Source organism: Molossus molossus, unplaced genomic scaffold, assembly GCF_014108415.1.
Source record: "Molossus molossus isolate mMolMol1 unplaced genomic scaffold, mMolMol1.p scaffold_m16_p_6, whole genome shotgun sequence".
Classification (NCBI taxonomy): domain Eukaryota; kingdom Metazoa; phylum Chordata; class Mammalia; order Chiroptera; family Molossidae; genus Molossus; species Molossus molossus.
Window position 1 is genome coordinate 84695823 of NW_023425399.1, and position 20397 is coordinate 84716219.

Below are 20397 nucleotides of genomic sequence, written 5' to 3' on the forward strand. Positions count from 1 at the left end.
GATAAAATTTATCTGGTAAATAAACATGTAAAGTTTCATTATCCTAGAGAGCCCTCAATACATGTCCACTCTTATCCTGAAAATCACAGTAACAAGAGAAAAGCAGTACAATGTCAAGTTGACCCAGTGATCCCACCTCTAGGAATATATCCTAAGAATTCTGAAACACCAATCAGAAAGAATATATGCACGCCTATGTTCATAGCAGTGCTATTTACAAAAGCTAAGATCTGGAAACAGCCCAAGTGCCCATCAGTAGATGAGTGGATAAAGAAAGCTGTGGTACATTTACACAATGGAATATTATGCAACTCTTAAAAAGGAGGATCTTTTAACCTTTGAGGAAACATGAAGGGAGCTGGAGCATAATTTGCTTATATGCCAAGCAAAATAAGCTAGTCAGAGAAAGACAGGTACTATGTGTAGAATCTAATGAACAAAATAAACTGACAAACAAAATAGATCCAGAGAAAAGGAAGCATGGAACAGACTAAAGAATCTCAATGAGAAGTGGGGGGAGGGGGTTAGGAAGAGATTGACCAAAGAACTTACATGCATATATGCATAACCCACGGACATAGAGGATAGTGAGGTAAAGGTGAGGGTGAAACAGGAGCGGGGTGGAAGGGATCAGTGGGGGAAAATTGGGGGACATCTGTAATATTTTCAACAATAAAGATACATTAAGAAAAAAAAAGAGGTAGGCTCTGAATCCAATTGCCTAGGTTTGTAATCTGGCCCCACCACAAACTAGCTTGAACACACTTCTGGACCTTCATTTCGTCAACAGCAAAATGGGGATAATAATGATCTCAACCTCACATTGTTACTCTGAGTATTTACTGAAATAAACAATATAAGGTTTGCAGCAGTGTGTCTTGCACATAGAAGTTCTCCATCTATGTTAGCCCCCAGCCATGGAGGTGGAGAGAGAACACCTCAGTAAAGACAGTGCCATGTACAGTTAGCTTCTGGGGTCAAAGATTCATGCCTTGGAATATTAACTTACGTATTTACTAACTGTATGTTTTCCTAAGCCTTCGTTTTTGTTTTGTTTTTTAAAATCCTCATCAGGGTAGTTACATGTGCATTAAAAATGGGATACAGGATATTGTGAGCACTAAATAAGGAGATGTATGTAATATGTCAAACACAATGCTAGTCATATAATAAATGCTCATTTAAGATGCCCCTACCATTTGGTATTGCTAAAATCCAAACTCCCTTTCTTTGTCTTTTTATCTCTTACTTCTTTTGCATGTGTAATCTGCAAAGAGGCTGGTTTAAGTTACAGATATTTGCAAGATCAAAGATAGAAAATTAAAATAAGCAGCAAACTCTAACTCCACATATTTAAGGGCTGGACCGATGTTTGAAAGGCTGACATTGTCTTGGCACAAGTAGTATTTAACCTCCTGGAGGACCCCATGGCTAATGAGCCAATGTTTAGCTACTTTTGGTACTTGCCTGTTGGCCCTAGCGAGTGTGTAAGCTAATCTCCTGATTTGACATTTGTACAGTGTCTGTGGGGTATGTCCTGTGAGCCAGGCAGGCCAGTGCAGTTAGTCAGCAATGTAGATATAATGTCTGCCCCTGTTGCTGGCAGAGAAAGTATTTCATCTGTGTTCAGAACAAAGTCTGTCTGATGTAAAAAGGACAGGGCACAAAACATTCCCTGAGAGTCGGTGTGGCTTGTAACTTAAGAGTGTGATCTCTGGAGCGAGACTACCTGAGTTTGGATCTTGGCTTTGCTTCTGCTTCATGGCATTGGACACGTTGTTTTACCTCTTTATGCCTCGGTTCCTGTTCTATAAAATGGGAGTCAGGATAGAACCTGGTCACATGATTGTTGTGAGAAGTAAATGAGCTCACACCTGTAGGGCTTAGTGTCATAAATGTTAGTTATGATGACCAAAACAAGTATTGTTTTACTACCATGAGGTGTGATTTGTGAATAAAATGAATCCGCCTTTAGATTAGAGCACAAGGTTTGGCCCACTATAGCCTGCAGGTCAAATCCAGTCCGCCACCTCTTTTTATAAAGAAAGTCTTTAAAAGATTTTTAAAACATAAATATATTCTTTGTCATTCATTTACATTGTCTATGGCTGCTGTCATACTACAATGGTAGAGTTGAACAGTTTTGATGGGGACCTTATGGTCACAAAGCCCAAAATACTATCTGGCCCTTTATAAAAAAATGTTTGCCGACTCCTGGAAAGACAGCTATTACTAACACATTTTTCTCAAAAGAAAAAGTCTTTTTTTGTGCTGTTTATTTGTCTTTTCCGGGAAGTATGCTGATAGTCCTGTGTTTGCCCTGTGTCAAGTGGCGTGTTACGCATCGCAAATAAGCCAACCCAGAAGACCTTGATGCATGGCTTTGTGCTCTCCCTGCCTCCGTCAGTTCTGTGTAAGGAAGCAACATGCATGAGGATGATGTTACTTACCTACTTCTAGAAAAATTAAGTGTTCCTTTATTTTCCTGTAGTGTTAATGGATTTGCACTATTCCATCCTCTCTTTCAATGGGTTTCCATTATCAACAGTCACATATGCGTCGCTGGATCAGCTTGGGGGGCAGCCTGTGTGTGGCTTGGAAAAGGAATTCTCTCTCTAGGAAGCTAGTTGAGCTGTACAAGGAACGGAGCTCTCATTCCTGACTGTCCTCACTCTATGACAGAATCAGCATCGACTGTTGGATTTGTAAATGACTAACCTTTATTTGGTTAAAGAAACAAAAGCTGCCGCTTAAAGAGAGATGTATTTTATGTTTTTGTTTTCTTCTCTTTTTAAATAGAGTATGGGAAACCTTAACATTTTCCAAAGGTCACTCTGTCTTATGAAAGTGGTGGTGCTACCCACTTTCATAGTGCTGGGTAGCACCACCCTTCTGGATAATAAGATTGAAAGTAAATAACCAGTGACTTCTCCTTAATTCATCCGCACATACATCTTTTGATTATCAGTCAGGTGGGGAAAATGACTTGGGTTTTTGATAAGAATAAAGACAAAAAAGGATGTTTTATCACTAAAAAAAAAAAGAAAGAAAGCTAAAAGTAAAAGAAATCATTTAATCCTAGGAGATGGTGATGCACACACAAGAGCAGCCATGATATGTGGTCAAGTTAACGATTATGGTAATGAAAAACTTCAAATATAAATTTATGAATGAACAGGAAACAAAGGTGTGAGGTTTACCTGAATACCACAGACCGAGGAGTACCTTGGCATTAGTACAAGATAAAAGAGGCGACTGAGAGAACATAAAACACAGCTTTTCCCTCTTCAAAAAATTATGTCTTGGCACACAGATTTTACAGTTATGACTTTTGCAAGTGAAGCGCTATACACAGAAATCAGTGGCAGAATTTGCAAGTCCCCCAGAAGAAAGCTCGCCTCATTCTAAAATAATTTTCATCTAGAAATAACCCAATGCAATACTCTTCCTTTAATCTTCATTTAATGACAAAAGGGATAGTGGAAGGTTAAACAAATAAACATGCATATTAGAATACTCATATATTCCACTTGTGAAAAGACTATTCCATTTTGTTCTGCATACAGAGCTGAAGTAGCCTGTCTTGTCTTGCTCTACCTTTAACAGATAAGAGGCAGGCTCTGGAGCTTCATTTGGGTACATGTTTTGGTTCTGTCATTTACCTTCTGCGTGACCTTGAGCAAATTACTTAATGTCTCTGTGGCTCCATTTCTTCATCTGAAGTAGAAACAATCATAGTTCCTAATACCACAGAGTGTTGATATAAAAATTAAGTGAATAAATGCGTGAAGTGCCAAGAATGTGTGCCTCTCACACGTGTTTAATTGCTGTTTATTTTGTTATGTTTCTTCCTCGTGTGTGTCATTCGCTAGGTGTAGTGAATTGAACTGTGTCCCCCAAACAAATCTGTTTCAATCCTAACCTCAGGATCTGTGAACACGAGGGTTAGAAACAGGGTCTTTACAGATGTACTCAAGGTAAGATAAGGTCATACTGCATTAGGGTATGCTCTCAAGCCTACGGCACATGTCCTCATAAGAGAAATGAGGGGAAGATTTAGAAACAGAGACATAGAGAAGTGACCCAGGGAAGGAGGCCACGTGAAGACAAGCCAGAGATTAGTGATGAAGCTACACACTAAGGAATACCAAGGATTGCTAGGAGTCAACAGAAGCTAGACGATGCTGGGAAGCATTCTCCCTTAGGATCTTGCGAGGGCTCATGGCCCTAACTGACACTTTGATTTTGAACTCCAAGCCTCCAGAACTGTGAGAGAATACATTTTTGTTTTAAGCCACCGAGTTTTTGATATTTTGTCACAACATCCACAGAAAATGAATTCACCCGATACACTAAATGAAAAAAATGAGGATTTGTGGAAGGAGAGAATGAGAAAGCCAGAGATGAAACTCTAGTACCTAGGAGAGGGCTTACGTGTGGTGCACTGGGTGTTCTTTGAATTTAGTAATTTTATGGGATCATCTACTTTCTTTCTTGCCTACAGGGGCCTAGGTTTGGGCCAGCACGGTTGGGGTGGCAGACAGCTCTCCTAAGTGAGTGTGAACACATCACAGTTTTTCGCCATGTAGAGCTGTCCCATTAAATCAGAAGCCACTTGTCTCAGGGGGTTATTTAAATATAAATTTATTGAAATGAAATAAAATTAGAAATTCAGTTTTTCTCCTACTAGCCACATTTGAAGTACCGAACAGTCCCATGTAGCCTGGCTACAGGATTGGACCGTAGAGATGGAAAACATTTCCATCATTGCAGGAGGTTCTATTGGATGGTGCTAGGTGATATTTGGATTGTAACAGGATTTATTTAGGAGGTAAGTAAAACAAGCAGATGGGTTGTATGGAAAAAAGAAAGGTCTCATAGTCTTGTAATATGGGCAAGCAACTCCACCATTTATTTAAAGAAAAAGAAAAAGTGACTATGCGAGAACCGACACTTGGACAGCTGCTCACAAGGCAGGTGCCACTTGTTGAATGGTCTAGTGTTTTCTTCTTGAAGTTTTTTACGTCATTGCTTTGTCCAGCTGCAGAGTTGGACAAAGGATATTGCATTTAATTCTATAGACTGAAAATGAGAACAGCTGAAAACCAGCCTATATCCAATGCGAGGCATCACCAGGGAGAAGTATGGCTGGCTTTACCTTAACCTGGTCGAAGATACACCTTGGATTGAATTGGTTAATATTTTGGTCCCTTAATACTGTAAAGGAGGTAAACGCTACAAAGCGACAAATGAGATCAAGAAATCCGTGAGCTACAATCTCTCTTCCTCTTCAGATCTAATCATACAGATGAATAAATTGCTATAAAAAATACCAAAAATAAAACTAAAAACAATGACTGAATCATTTTTTTTCTAATCTCATGTACTCTGTGTTCAGGTAGCAAGAAATTTAATTCCAGTCGGACCAGTCTCCTGTGATTTTTTTCCCTTTTCATCTAAGATATTTTTAATGCTCAGAGGCATTATAATAGAAAAGCATGTATTTTTGCCTGGTTTATACCCATCATCCTTACCATTACAACAAGACAAAAGCATTAAAGTAAAATTAATCATGTCAAAAGATTTTAGCAAAAACAAGTGAGACCATGCATAAAGCATCGCTTTGTCTAGTGTGAAGTCACGCTCTGATTAAAAACATATAATGAAAGTGAAAGTGATACATCATTGCCTTAGCAGTAGGGTTTTCAGAAAGTGCTTTGCGTTCTCAACATAAAAATGTGGGAAGATTTCAGTCTTTGAAACTCACAGTGATTATTGTTCTAGCTAAATAACTCCAATTCAATCTTATATTTTTAAAAAAGAAATTAAGACTTAATGACTAAAGAAAGCATGTCAGTAGGATTGATAATTAGCACACACTGTAAGAAGCGGTAGTTTGCCCTGACATCCAGACAGAGAGGTAAGAAAGTGTCTGCTTAGCACTCCCTTTACACAAAGCCATCTCTGATGTCAGCTAAACGTGGCCAGGCTCTGAAGGCATCTTCTGCAAAGCACAACTGTTGGCTCCATCAAGACAAATATAATTAGTAAGTATAAAGGTGTAGTCATAGAGTAGTAATTCCCTAGTAATGGCCTCATTTTGTGTATGATCCACAAAACCAAAATTTCTATCTGGTTAGATAGTCATCAAAACAGATTTGGTTCCTAAGTCCTCCACAGAGTCATCCTATGGAACTGAAAACAACAACAACAACAACAACAACAATAACAACACTGTGCTTGTTTGTGTTTTGCCTTAATTACTCCTTTATTTTGATAAAGATGTTTGCATGGAGCAATCACTTACGGCAATTATATTTTCAGTTTTTTTGTTGTGATTTTGAAAGTCATTTCAATTCTTTTTTAATGAGATGACTCTAAATGATAAAATCCATTCTGTTCTATGGGAGTTATGTGCATCTATGTGATTTACATCTATATACATATTTGCACAAGCATATTATAGATGTATAATACTTTATGCATAATCAACAGTAAAAACAGTAAAATTATATAAATTCAGTCATATTGAAACTATTTCAGGGGAGTCAAAATTTGAAAAACCCCACTCCAAATGCACTATAATAATATTTGAAATGCATTTCAGACTTTTCCTTTAATGTAGAGACATCTAATCTTCTCTGAATAAAGGCCAGTTTTGACAATAGAGTAACATTGAAGAGATAGAGCAGCCATCTCCTCTGCCCAATAACTGCTCATTGCAGGAGTGAGAATATTTTACATGGGACAGAAGAGTGAACCAAATATTTATTGGAACATAAGGGTGCACAGTTGTAATAAATAGGAATATTAAACACATATATATATATTTTTTATCCTCACCCGAGGACATTTTTCCATTTTTTGTACAGATAAAGTGGGAGGGAGAGAGAGGAAGAGATAGAGAGAGAGAAACATCGATGTGAAAGGGACACATCGAGTGGCTGCCACTGCACGACCAACCAGGGCCGGGGACAAACTTCAACCGAGGTACATGCCCTTAGCGGGAACCGAAGCCGGGTCTCTCAGGACCTCAGGTCGACGCTCTAACCACTGAGCCAAACCGGCCAGGGCTTAAACACATATTTTGATTATCCGATCTTCTGAGAGTTTGGGAAGATTGAACCTCTCTACCCACTATGAGGTTAGTGTGGCCAAGTGATTTGTTTTTGACAATAAAATATGTTAATTCAGGGTAAAAGCTCAATGAGTCAGTGTGACATGTCTTTGCCATGCTGTGGCAACAATGACATGCCAAATCCTGGAGTTTCCAAGAACCCGAGTACTGGAATGAGAAGATGTGGAACAGAAACCCCAGCTAACCTACTGTAGACATGTGACATTAAAATAAATACATTTTTATTCATAGAAGCCACAAAGATTTGGTGACTGCTGTTGTGATCACCTACCCTAGCCTAGCCTAATCTGACAGATACAGGCATTGGTACCAAGAGCGCCCAGTGGCTGATAACAAGGAAATTGATTTTGTAGGGTGGAAAAATGGAAATGAACATTATGGCATGGAAAACCACTGGGTAACCTGTGGTTTGCTCTTACTTGGATGGCTAATCAGTTATTTAGTGAACTTCCACCTCCAAGGCAAGAGGTTGGAAAACAGAATGTTGATAGTGTGTATTGTTTACTGTACTTGGCACCATCTACAAAAAAAAAAAAAAATGATCTCACAAAAAACTGGCTCATTTATAAGCTGGATTGAGAGAAAATAGAGTTCAAATGTCTAGCAGTATGCAACATAGGACAAGGCAATGTTTTTCACCCTGGCTGGTTTGGCTCAGCAGTTAGAGCATCGGCCTATGGTCCAAAGGGTCACGGTTCCATTCCCAGTCAAGAGCACATACCTGTGCTGCAGGTTCATCCCCGGCCCTGGTCAGGGTCCTGTGGGAGGCAACCAATTGATGTGACTCTTTCACATCGATGTTTTTCTCTCTCTTTACCTCCCTCCCTCCCTCCCATCCGCTCTGTCTAGAAAATCAATGGAAAAATCTCCTCCTCTGTTGAGGATTAACAACAACAAAAGAAGAAGCAATGTTTAATGTTTTTCAATCTCATCGGGTAAAAGATTTTAGTTTTATGTATCATATACAAAATGAAAAGAATTTTGAGCAAAAAGAGTTAATTAAAATTCAGCTAACTGAAAAAGACAAAATTAAAGACTTGGCTTTCAGAGTAATTTCACTGTGTTAGAATGTCTTAAAAGAAAGTTTCAATGAAAGTTTCAGTAAACTCTTTTAACTCAGGGAAAAGGGTAAAAAGGGAGCTCTTCTATTAGAGCCTGGTATATATATTGAATATATATATAGAAAGTATTAAAGGGGGGAGAGAAAAATGGGGACAAGAAAACAAAGGAAAAAGCAATCTGAGAAGTATATTAGAAAAAAACTGTGGATATGAACACTTTCCATAGAGTGGATGAAAACGCAAGAAGACAGCTAAGTTTTCAAGAGGTTTAATTGACAAAAGACCCACCAGCCTGGACTAATAAAGGCTTAAAATATCAATGTTCCCTAAATGTCTACAGACTTGCCATGTACTTAGAAAACTCTTCCACTGCTAGGAATGACATATTCTCAGGTTCACTTCAGATATAGCCAAGGAGGATAATGGAAAAAGAAGAATCTCCGGCAAGGTGGAGCCAGGGACCACGAAGAACCAGTGAGCAGCATTAGGGAGGGCTCCAATCAACCTTGGATAGGCACTCTTCAAAATGTCTATTTGATGGGATAGCTAAATTGCTATGTTCTTTCCAAATTAAAGTGTTTATTGTGCTGATCCTGTCTTCAGTCCATCACGGTGCATTATGTGTGAGGGGACCAGATAATTTGTGTTTTAGTGTGTTTCCAGACCAAAAGAACCTGATACTGGGATAACCGTCCATCACCCAGAGATTGACACTTATCTCATCTTAGAAGAAGGAGTGAGTATACTCTGAGCATGGCATGAAGAGTACATAGGAATATCTGATGTCCAGTAGGACAGATCACAGTAGGTACATTGTGCTGTTCACCAAATATTCACATTCTTCTCCTCCTGAACCCTGGTAAGTTTACACTTCCCTGCCCCCTTGAAATGGGGTGTGGTCTTGTGACTGAGCAGACATGATAAATGTCACTTTTAATTGCCAGTGTAAGATGCTGCAGCACAATTTCTCCCTTGCTGCATTGATGGTAGAAATACATGTTAAGATGGAGCCTCATGTGCCTGGATCCCTGACTGACTCTGGCAGATGCCCTCTGACAACCTGGGCTGACATGTAGCATGAATGAGAAATCAATTTTTCTGTTGGTTTAAGCCCCTGTGATTTTGGAGTTGTTTGTTGCCATAGTATAACATAACCTAGCCCATCCTCACTGGTACACATAAACTTCATGCTAGAAATAGAAATCTCATTCTGAATCAAAAGTATGTCTTCTTTCTCAAACACTTGATGATAAGAGCAGAAGATGAGATTCAATCTTTTGGTTTGCTCTGTTTGGTTATAAAAGAATGCAAAATAGAATAAAACTTCAGTGAGGAACAACTATATTGCAGATGCTATGTCTAGAGCTTTATTTGTGTTATTTTAGTTAAATCTTACCATAATGCTAAGAAGAATTATAATCACTTAGCAGATGAGAGTGATCAGAGAAAGAAACCTGCCCAAAGTTTTGCAGTCAACAAATGTCTGGGGGTGTATTTTAATTTAGAGCTATCTGTCTCGAAAGGTGTTGCTCTGTGTATGTAAGTGTGTGTGTGTGTGGGGTGTGTGTGTGTGTGTGCACGCACATGTGTGTGTGTTGTTTCATATTTGGCACTGATTTAAAGACCGTTAAAATGTCAAGAAATTTACATTCAATGATGGCTTGTCAATAATCGTAAATGCAAATTTTATCACTTATACATCAAGTGATATGTCACCAAGACTATATTCTTGACCACTAGGGGTAGGATATTCAATCAATTAATCTATACTAGATATATTCTGTGAATGTGGTACTATGCCAAGCACACTGGATCCATTCATATTTTCATGGGTAAAATTTTCATGGGTGAAATGATTGCCACCTTTCTTTCAGTCACTTAAAAACCAAAATTGCAAACCTGCCAAAGAAGTGCCTACATAGTCTGGTTTGTGCTAAAATCTAGACCCACGTGTCCCATCTTTCTCCCCCTCACTCTGAGTTCAGTCATGCATCTTCTTTTGCAGGGTCTTAACACTTAATGATAACCAATCTGAAGCAATCTTCTCTTACATTTTCACCTGGGCGCTAGACTAACTCCTCAACCGGAAGTTTTCAGCTCAAATGTCACTTCATTGGTGATACTCTCCATGACTCCTAAACTAGGGCAGGTTCTTCCATTACAATAACTTACATATTTTATACCCTTTCTTCAGAGCACTATCACATTTTGTTATGATATATTGCTATCTGGAATTGTTTATTAATGCTGGTTCCCCCACTAAACTCTGAGCTTAATGAAGGTATGATGATATTTGCTATGACTCAGCACTGCCTTCTCTGTATTTAGAACAATGCCTGTTACCTAGAAGATATCTATTTGTTGAATGAATGAAACGAATGTGTAAAGTGTGAGGGGTTGGGCAAGGAGATCATTTAATCTTGCAGAACTAACACTCAATAGTTTGCAGACTTAGTCTGCAATTTGCCTAGGAATGACATGGAGCAAATTTAAGCAGCCCATATAACTCATACCTCCTTCATGCCAGACTCAGTAGCAAATACCACAGCTTGTGTGTAAAGAAGGCATCAAGATTATTTGTACACATGCTGTTCTCTAGAGAAAAGACAATTGCTGTATTCAAGGGGGATGTAAATCAAAAATAAATTCAACTGGATTTTCTCGGTACCAACTTACTTAAAATACAGTATTTGGAATGACCAGCACACATATTAAAAAAAAATCTATGAAAAATCCACTAATGCACTGGTGCATGAATACACAGTAGCAAATAATTCAAGATATATAGCAATGTGTAGCCATGTATCTCAAATTAGAATTGAGCTCATTGAAGGTAAAATTAAATGCTTAACATATTTAAAAAGTCCAAATGCAATTCTCTCTCCTTTTTCTTTGTTCAAAGTCATGGAGACAATTACACCATGAACTGAAATAAAAAGTTCCAAGCTGGAGAGACAGCAACTACCATGTTATTGTAAAAACATCTTTAGATCACTGTGTCTTCACTAACATTGAAAACAAAATCTGAGGGGTAATCTCTACCCTTAATTCATGACAATTCCTTCAAATAGTCCCATACAGTATGGTTCTTAGTTAACTCTCCAGCCCCACCACACACTACCCTGACCTTTGACTATAGATGTACAATTTCACTTTAGTTTCTAGAAGACACCAATTCTCTCTCTCACCTTTTGGCATTCCCAGTACCTGACTCTGTTACTAAAATATGTTCTTGTCCACCTCTTTGCCTTGATAATTCCTACCCACTTTTTTTTCAGTTTTATAGAAGGTCACTTCTAGGGGAGCTTCCCTGACACCCCATGTGTACATAGGGGCTCCTTTAGGTATTCCTAGAGTATGAACTTCCCCTATCTATACCTTAGCACACTGTATTGCAATTGACTCCTTGAGGTTCTTAAGAAGAGAGATGATCTTATGCACATTCTACCATCCAGCACAGAGGAGGTATTCAAGAATTGTTTGCCACATGAAGAAACGAGGTCTGCAAATACATTGAAATTCTGCCCAGGCATTTTCAGAGTCATCCTGGAAGCACCTCATTGTTTCCTGAGGTTCTGCAATGACAAATGTACTATTTACGGCTCTACCTGCCTGCCTAGAAATTAAATTGAATGAAATAATTTGTGGGTTTTGGTTCTTGTTAATAAAGATAACACGAGCAAAGGAAACCTACAGATATAAAAACCTTAACTGAACTTGCTTTTTATTTCTTTCTAAGCAAATAATCATAAGAAACACTGATTAGCTTTTGATTAGCTTGCCTTTCTCCACTGATGCATCCTCAAAGAAAAGAAATGAAATGAAATCAAGAGACAGAAGGACCAAGAAAAGAAGACCAATTGAATGTATCAGTGTGCAGGGTTATAATTCCCTGAGCAAGCAGCAATTAAACCATTCTCCATTGCTCAGATATTGGATATGATCAAACTATATTGATTTTTTGGAATTCAAGCTCAATGTCTTATACAAGATTTGTTTTTTCTGTACTATTCCTTCAAAACTTATGGAAAGTATATTTTTTAAAAGTATGAAGAGTGCACCAGCCTCTGATTTTTGTGACTCTCCTAACACAAATCAATGACCCCAGTTCCAGGACTTTTTCTAAATGGAAGTGGTTAAGTTAAATATCCACATGGACCAGAGACAACCCAGATAACCTCTGCACGATGGTTTCCTTTATTTTCTATGACTTAAAAATACTAGATCCCAAATCCTTGCACTACCAATAGAAGACAGAGTTGCAAATTAAAGGAAAGGAAGAGGGGGAAAAAAAGGCATTTCCTCTACCTTTAACAAAGGGAACTTCCGGTGGCCAGAAGGAAGAGCAAGCCTTTCTCACTTAGCTCTTCCAATGTTCATTCTAACAGTACTAGTGGGAAGTCACCACTGGCACATGGAAACATAGATCTATGTTTTGAAATCCTTTTTCCTGTCATTGTTCACAGAAAGCAACAAGAAACACCTAATAAATAGAATCTCTTATCTGAAATGTAGGGCAAAGGAGGTCAGATCTTAGAAAACACTTTTACCCACCAGCAAACAACTTGGTCAACAAGGAAGGCAAATAGAAATGACAGCACCTCACTGTTCTCTTGGGGAAGAATGTTAGCTGCTTCCTACACTTGAACTTCATGAAAACTTTAATATGTAAGAAATACATTACAGAAAGTACACATTTGGGGTGGGGGGGGACTTTGAGATTTGCACCAAGAATTTAGGGCCTGCAATGTGCAGGAGGCATGCTTTTTGCATTGGGCATTTTAGTATTCATGTCTCCTGTACTGCTTTCTAATAAGTTAAGAATGAAACGGGAGACTGCATGCGGGAGTGAGAAATGCAAGAAAAGCAGTACTGTAAAATACAAACGAATAAAAGTGCATTTCAACTCCCCTTTTATTATTAACAGTCAAGAGAACAACAATGCCAATTTCACTGTTATTACTTAACACTTCACACTTACCAAAGGACTTCACAGTCATTTCTGCATGTTATTTTTCAATACTTTTTTCTGAAAGAAACTGGGGAGCTCTGTCACTATGCTTAAGATTAATTTTACAATGTTCTATTAAATGATTTTTCCAAAACAGAGGACAAAAATGCAGTCTGTGCCAGCATGTTACCAAAACAGTCTTTTCAGTGAGAATAATTGTTCTTTTTGCTGTTTGGGTAGATCAAACCACTGGCTGGCTGACTGTCGAATTTCATTTTCTTTATGTTACACAGACCTGCTTTTTCACTTCCATTCAACTTCACTCCATTCGATGTATTATCACTTAAGTGTTTATTAATACTATAGAGTTTCTAAAATATAAATCACACAACAAGGTAAGATCTAAAGAAAATTACGATGGGTGTTCCTTTTAATTCTATAATGTGTGTGAATAGCATGGCTTCCACAAGGGGTTATTTGTGCGCCTGCCTCTTTCTAAAAGGAGCACGTCTGTGCGACAGGCTGTGAAATGTTTGCTCAGGCCAAGTGGGCAGAGGATTCTAAGATTCAGAGGCTCTAGCTAACCTCAGGTTTTGGTGTTTGCTTGTCAGCTTATGTGTAAGTAGGTATGGAGACGGTCATTCAATAAGTAAGAAGAGCCCAAACCAGGAGCTGTCTCCTGGCATTAGTTGTCATCCTCACCTCCCTGCCCATTAGCTAAGCAGTTGTTCTGGGTCAAAAGGATGGCTGCAGGAAGCTGTGAAATCCCTAATGTTTCTTTGGATTTGGGGAGAATTTGGATATTTTCTTGTTTCAATGAGAAACGTTTCTTTCTTTATTACTAGATGGTCCAAACAGTGTGGAAATCTTTCAGTTACATTATTTAGTCAATGTAGCCAAATAAAATGCCCTAATTTAAAAACTCAAATCAACAGCAGACATCATCCAGATAAACTGTCTATATTTCTCCAATGAACCTGAGAAATATGCCTTCACTTGGGGCCCTGTAGTCACAGCCCAACAGGCAATAAGCTTTATTTTTTAAAGTCCAAGTCCTGGTGAAATAAAGAGTATAAGTAGAGTAGACATTCATTGCAAAGTTATGATTCTGCCCGAGTATAGAAAAAAAGCTCAAGATCTTTGAATATGTCCACATTATAAAAATTTTCTACATATTAATGTCTTTATTTCCTTCCATTTCAAATGTGGTGAATGGAGTCAACAGATACTCATTTATCTTTATCTCTTAGTAGATTATTACAGCCAACATATAAAAACTATGAAAAACTGCCCTGGCCGGTTTGACTCAGCGGTTAGAGTGTCGGCCTGCGGTACAGAGAGACCCGGGTTTGGTTCCCGCTAAGGGCATGTACCTCGGTTGCAGTTTGTCCCCGGCCCTGGTTGGTCGTGCGCGTGGCAGCCACTCGATGTGTCCCTTCACAACGATGTTTCTTTCTCTCTCTCTTCCTCTCTCTCCCTCCTGCTCTATCTGAACAAAAAATGGAAAAAATGTCCTCAGGGGAGGATAAAAAAAAAAACTATGAAAAACTGTGGAGCTGTGGGTCCGAGTGTCATGTCTGCTGTGGTGCCCATTTCCTCCTCTCTCTGTGGAGAGCTTGTGTGGGCTGATGCCTCTGGGGTACACAGGTCTGTGTAGTCCTTGGGCTAACAGTAGTGCTGTTGAAGAACAGTGACAGTACCTGCAGTTTACTGAGTTCATGCTATGTGCTAGATGATTTATAAACACAAAATTTTATTTTAAAAATGCTCAAATTATGATGATCAAACGAAGTGCGCATGACTCAAGAGGTGTCTATGGCTTGCTCAAGGTCATAGACATAAGTCTGAACCCTGGTGTGACCGATCCAAGTTCATGTTTTCTCACTCTATCCCTAAGTAAAGGGTTATATCAGGCAATGTGAAAAATTTGGGTAGGGTGACTATATGTTCCAGACGGTACCTGTTATCCCAGCGTAATTAATACATCCCCATTTCATGCTCTAAGTGTCCCAGTTTGGACAAGAAGCCGGGTGATCACCCCATCTCAAAACATGATTCAAAACGAATCTAAGACTTTTTAAAGGTATGGTTCATACTATTTTAGTTAATCTTTTTGCCTTTAATGAAGGACTTCAAACAAATAGCACATCGGAGCTGGCCTGGCATATTTGGGAAAACAGATGGTTTGTAAATGAATATCCCTTATTGCGTGGGTCCAACATGCCCCTGTCCCTTAGCCTGTTTCTGTCATCTCCTTATGAGAATCTTTTGTCCTTCCTCACTCCTCCTCCAAGCATTCACGTCTCATTGTATGTCAGCTTTTCTAGTGATCAAGGGTTAGAACATGAATTCTTTACTTCAGCTGTAGTTTCTGATGAAACCTTTACATTGCAGCTCGGTCATTCATTCACATATTTAAGTCACTATTTTTGTCAAAAAGATATTAAAAGTCACTTCAGGGTGTCTCTAACTTATTTTTCTGTCTTCCTTCTCCTTAATCTTGCTGCTCCTATTCCACTACTTCTTTACTACAGCGGTAGTACAGGCGTCCAGGGAGCTTTCTCGTTGCAGCTCCTGGACAATGCTGCTGTGGCTTTCGCTGGGGTAAGCCAGCTCCGAAGCAGATTATTTCTACAGGTCTCTGCTCCTCTTCTGCTCTCATGGGCGAACTGTTGTCCTGTTTCTATTTTAAAGGGCTTTCGTAAAGGAAATGATGAAAAAAGAAGACACCTGGTAAAATATGTAACTGCTTAAAGACACATGCAGTAAGAAAGCCTAGTTTCCACTTTTGCCGGTTTTAAATGTATGGCTTTGATTTATGGATCAAAATTGCTCATTTATTATTTTATCTATACAGCTCTGGGCAATTTTGACAGTTAAAATGTAGTTTTATTGACCAGTACAGCCACTGTGCCACGAGGGGACCGGCATGCACAGTCTGCTGCGCTCAGGAAACCATGATTTTTGATTCCATGACTGAGTCAGACTGGGAATCATAACCGATGTAACAATAAGTTCCAAATCTCAGTGCCCAAGGCAAGAGGTTTGCTGTAAAGCACAATCACCCTTCAAAGAGGGAGGGGGAGGACCCGGATGGAAGTTTGCAAGCACAGTTCAATGCAGCTGGCGATAGGCTACGACTACATCTGTCCGTCCAAATTGTGGGGCAATAGAGGGGGTGTTTCTCTAAAGACCAAGTTCCACAGACTAAAGATTAATGAGCAAAATGCCTAACAAGCAAAAGGAACGTTAGTTACTGAGACAAGGAACTGAACAACCAATGTGATGTGAGAAAATTTACTAGTGCTGTTAGCCAACCTTTTGCTTCTCAACGAACAAAAAATAACTGAAGAATTTCTGTTGGAAGATGGTGATCACCCTCCCCCTCTGTCTCAGCACACACAGAAACACAAACTTGTGTGGTGATTTCAGGCCAGTTCTAATTTAGACCGATCGTACTACCAAGTTGGCCACCTTCGCAGTGTTCATTTAGTCTTTTACTCTGAATCCCAGTGCTACATGAACAGACCTCCAAAGGGTAACAAATCAATAAAATGTCTAATTTGATTAGCCAGGTTTTCAAATTCCTCAAGACATCTCTAACATGGTGAAACAAACAGGTGGGTAAATAAATAAAGAAGGGCACTCACTTGTGAGTATTTTCCATGTCTTCTTTTCGTCATCGTAGTATTGAACCAGATTGCTGGGGAGGCGGTCCGGCCCGGGAGGTAATCCTCCGACCAATAACAGCATTTTCTTGTTAGAGCGAATTCTTCACCCAAAACAAAAGAGGAGATGAACAACCACATTATTGTACAGCCTTTTTAGCAGCAACGAAATCATAACCATCACAAGAATGTTCCTTGCTTGCAGATTTCTATTTCATTTTTTCCTGTTTCTTCTCCCATTCATGTCTCAACAATTTTTTTTTTTGAACCAAGCAGAAAAATGATCAGAAGAGCAGCATATCCCCATACTCATGGAATAATAAGCTCCCTTTATGCAATTTGTTAGAAGTTCATTCTAGAACGACCTTTTTCTTATATTATCCCTTTAAATCATCACTCTTTACAGCTGAGTACACATGAAATGCTTTGGAGTTGTACTAAGGTTAAGCATTAAAGTTGCATGTCAAAAATCGTATTAGTCAAAATCATTATTATAAGCCATTCTCCACTCAAAGAACCTTGAAAAAATTAAGGTTATGCAGAGAGTTTGTGAGCCAACTCTTTAATCACCCGGGGAACTTCAAATACAAGTTTGGTACAATTAGTAGCACCGGGCTAACTGGGGTGGGGTAAACAGTATGATCAGGACTTTTTGTTTAACTTAGCTGAGCCATCATCCCCCTCCCCTCTCTGCCCCACCTGCCACCCATCCCCGGGCACCACTGGCGACACAGCAGCACCAATTGGTAAAAATGAGACTGTGAGGTTGTTTTGAGCCTCCCCAGAGTGGAGCCCTGCCAATGCTTGCCACTGATCCAGCGGCATGAACCCGCTCAACTGTGCCAAGTCACTCTAATTCCCTCCCTCTGTTTTTCTACCTTCTCCCCCAGGGGGCAACCACTGAAAGGAGTGACTACCCACCCATCAAGAGCTGGCAATTCGCTGCTATTAACCGTGACTATGATTCCCAGTCTGCCTGGCAGTTCCTGAGAACAGGCCTGCGACGTCTCATATGCAGTAAAAGCTATAAGATGCACCCTGGCCGGCAGACTCGACCTGATGGATGTACATCCTCAGGAACAGTAATGGGTTGAGCACACTTGCAATTGGAGTAGGGAGGGGAGGACCAGACCCCTACGAGGGGCCTGCTGATTTAACTGTCGCTTTACATATAATTGAACTTTTCATTTACCTGAAAGGCTGAAGGTGGTGGCGGAAGAAAAAGAACAACCATGATCGAAGGAAAAAGTGAATAAATACAAAAGGGTTCCTCTTAAATATGATCACAACCCACAGGGTGGCTCTGAATCTATTATTACGTATTCTGCCTGGGTGTTCAGATTCAAGGACGCTTGGCGAAGTATGCCCTTGTGGAGAAGCACTGTTTGTTGGTTAAGAACCTAACATTCGGAGAGTTAACTTAATACAGTTAATGGCATTTCCATGTGAAGGAAGGGAACAAGAGAATTCCTCTAATGAAACTCTGGTGCCATTGAAGGCGTCGTGTATGCCTCAGTAGGAAAAGTACCTTCTGAAGAAACTCCAGTTAGGGACTTACGGATAGGAGGAGCCGCACTTATGGAAGAATGCCTAACGAAGCATCAGCTTGCAATATTAATTTTGCCACAAACAAAAATAACTCAACCTCTTTGAATTTAAAGTACTTTGGATCTGTACCCTTACAGACCAGTAGTTGGACGATAAAAACAGAATTCAATAGCAAAGAACTCCCTATTTTGAGGATTTCAGTGATTGGACGGTTTGTTGCGAGGGTTAAGGAAACAGTGCAGTAAGCACCTCTTTTTTACTTTGAAGTGATACATACGTAACTGATGTATCATATAATCTCCTAAATGTATGGTACAGAACTAATAATATAAGACTCTTTTTTTAACTGTTTTAGTCCAAATGATCAACCACCCTGTGAGTATAAAAAAAGTCAAGATGAGAACAAATACGTTTTTTAGGTTGCTGTCTGTTACCACATGTAAACAGGCCTGATCAGCTAGAAGTCACGATTCAGTGGCTGTCATGACAGGACACGTTTAGGTGCTTCCAGACTGCAGGTGGAGCAGGTTGCCCGGTATTTGCCAGCTAGGCATACAGGAAAGGACTCCCTGAAGTGGTGGTGTCACCAGAGCAATCTACTTATATCTTTATCTTTTTTTTTCTTTATTGATTTTAGAGAGAGAGAGGAAGGGAGAGGGAGAGAGACAGAAACATCCATGAAAGAGAACATTCACTGGCCACCTTCTGCCTGCCTCCCACTGGGGATTTGGCCCACAAGCTGGGCATGTGCCCTGACTGGGAATTGAACCGGCGACCTCTTGGTACATGGGTTGATGCTCAACCACTGAGCCACACTGGCCAGACTTTATCTTGATATTTAAGTAAATATACTGCTTTTAAAATGCATGTCATGGGTGACAGAGGGAGATAACTGCATGGCTCAAATATGTTTGTAAGGTCGTCTTATTGATTGATAAGGTCAGCGTCCCTGGACCAACAATCCCACTGGTGATTTTCAACATCAGCTTAAATGGACCATCTCTGCAGTGGAGGAAAGAACCTTGAGTCTTTCTCTTCTCTGCCCACAGAGCCAGTCATTACCATCTATCCTCTAAGAACTCGACTGAAACTCCCAATACGTAGTCCACCGAACAGTTGGCAAATGTAACAACTTCTACCCTGCCAACAATGACATGATTCGAAGGGTTACCTAGCAGATCACTCATGAAAGCTCCACACAAACTAGGATACATCTCCGAACCATCCAGGCGTTCCCAGGGATTGTGATGAGGAATTACGTGGCGGTAAGGAAAACCCCACCTACCCTCATTGGCTGTGTTGTCTGTGACGGAGCAGTGATTTGAGTTCATTATGTGTGGCCTTCTGAGTGACGGAAAACACATTCCAAGTCTTTTGCATTTTATAAATGTCATCATTCATTCAATTTATGATTGCATTTTACTCAGAGTATTTTGTTTCTAAAGCTCGTTACACAATTTTCTAAACCAGTATTGATGTTCTTTAATTCTAAATAAATTGTAAAACTCTACCTGGTGAGGGTGAATCACATAGAAACCAAAAATAGGATAAAATATGTGAGAAGTAGCATAGTGCAGAAGAAAGAACACATAAAATAAAAAAACACATCTAGGTGTTTTTCTCATGTTCTCCGTTGACTCTCAAAATAGCCCTGTGTGGTAGGTATAATAACTCCATTCCACAGAAGAGAGAGAAAGTTCCCATAGTCAAACAAAGTGGCAGAAACAGTGTTCTTCCACTTTACCAAGACAATGTCTTTTTTAAATTCAAATGTATTCTTTAAAATTTATTTTCCTTTAACTTCTCATTTAGACCCAGATGACCTAGATTCTAGTGTTAATTTTGATATCCATCATAGTGACTTTGTATAAGTTACTTGGCTTCTAAGAGACTATGTTTTCTTAGCTTTAAGTAAACTAATAATATCTGACTGCCTCTTCAAAGAATTTTCATGAGGAGTGTATAAAACAATGAAGGGAAAAGTTCTATGTAAACACTAATCAGTCTTTAGATATTGTCAATGTAATGTGG

The 20397-nt window shown here is 39.4% G+C and overlaps 1 protein-coding gene across 1 annotated transcript in view; it reads right to left on the reverse strand.

Annotated features, from left to right (window-relative positions):
* KLHL14 (kelch like family member 14) overlaps window positions 1–20397 on the reverse strand; it is a 98116-nt gene that overhangs the window by 50837 nt on the left and 26882 nt on the right. Inside the window, exon 3 of the mRNA XM_036245202.1 lies at window positions 16801–16922. Within this exon, the coding sequence (XP_036101095.1) occupies window positions 16801–16922 (122 nt within the window). The remainder of the gene's footprint in view (window positions 1–16800; window positions 16923–20397) is intronic.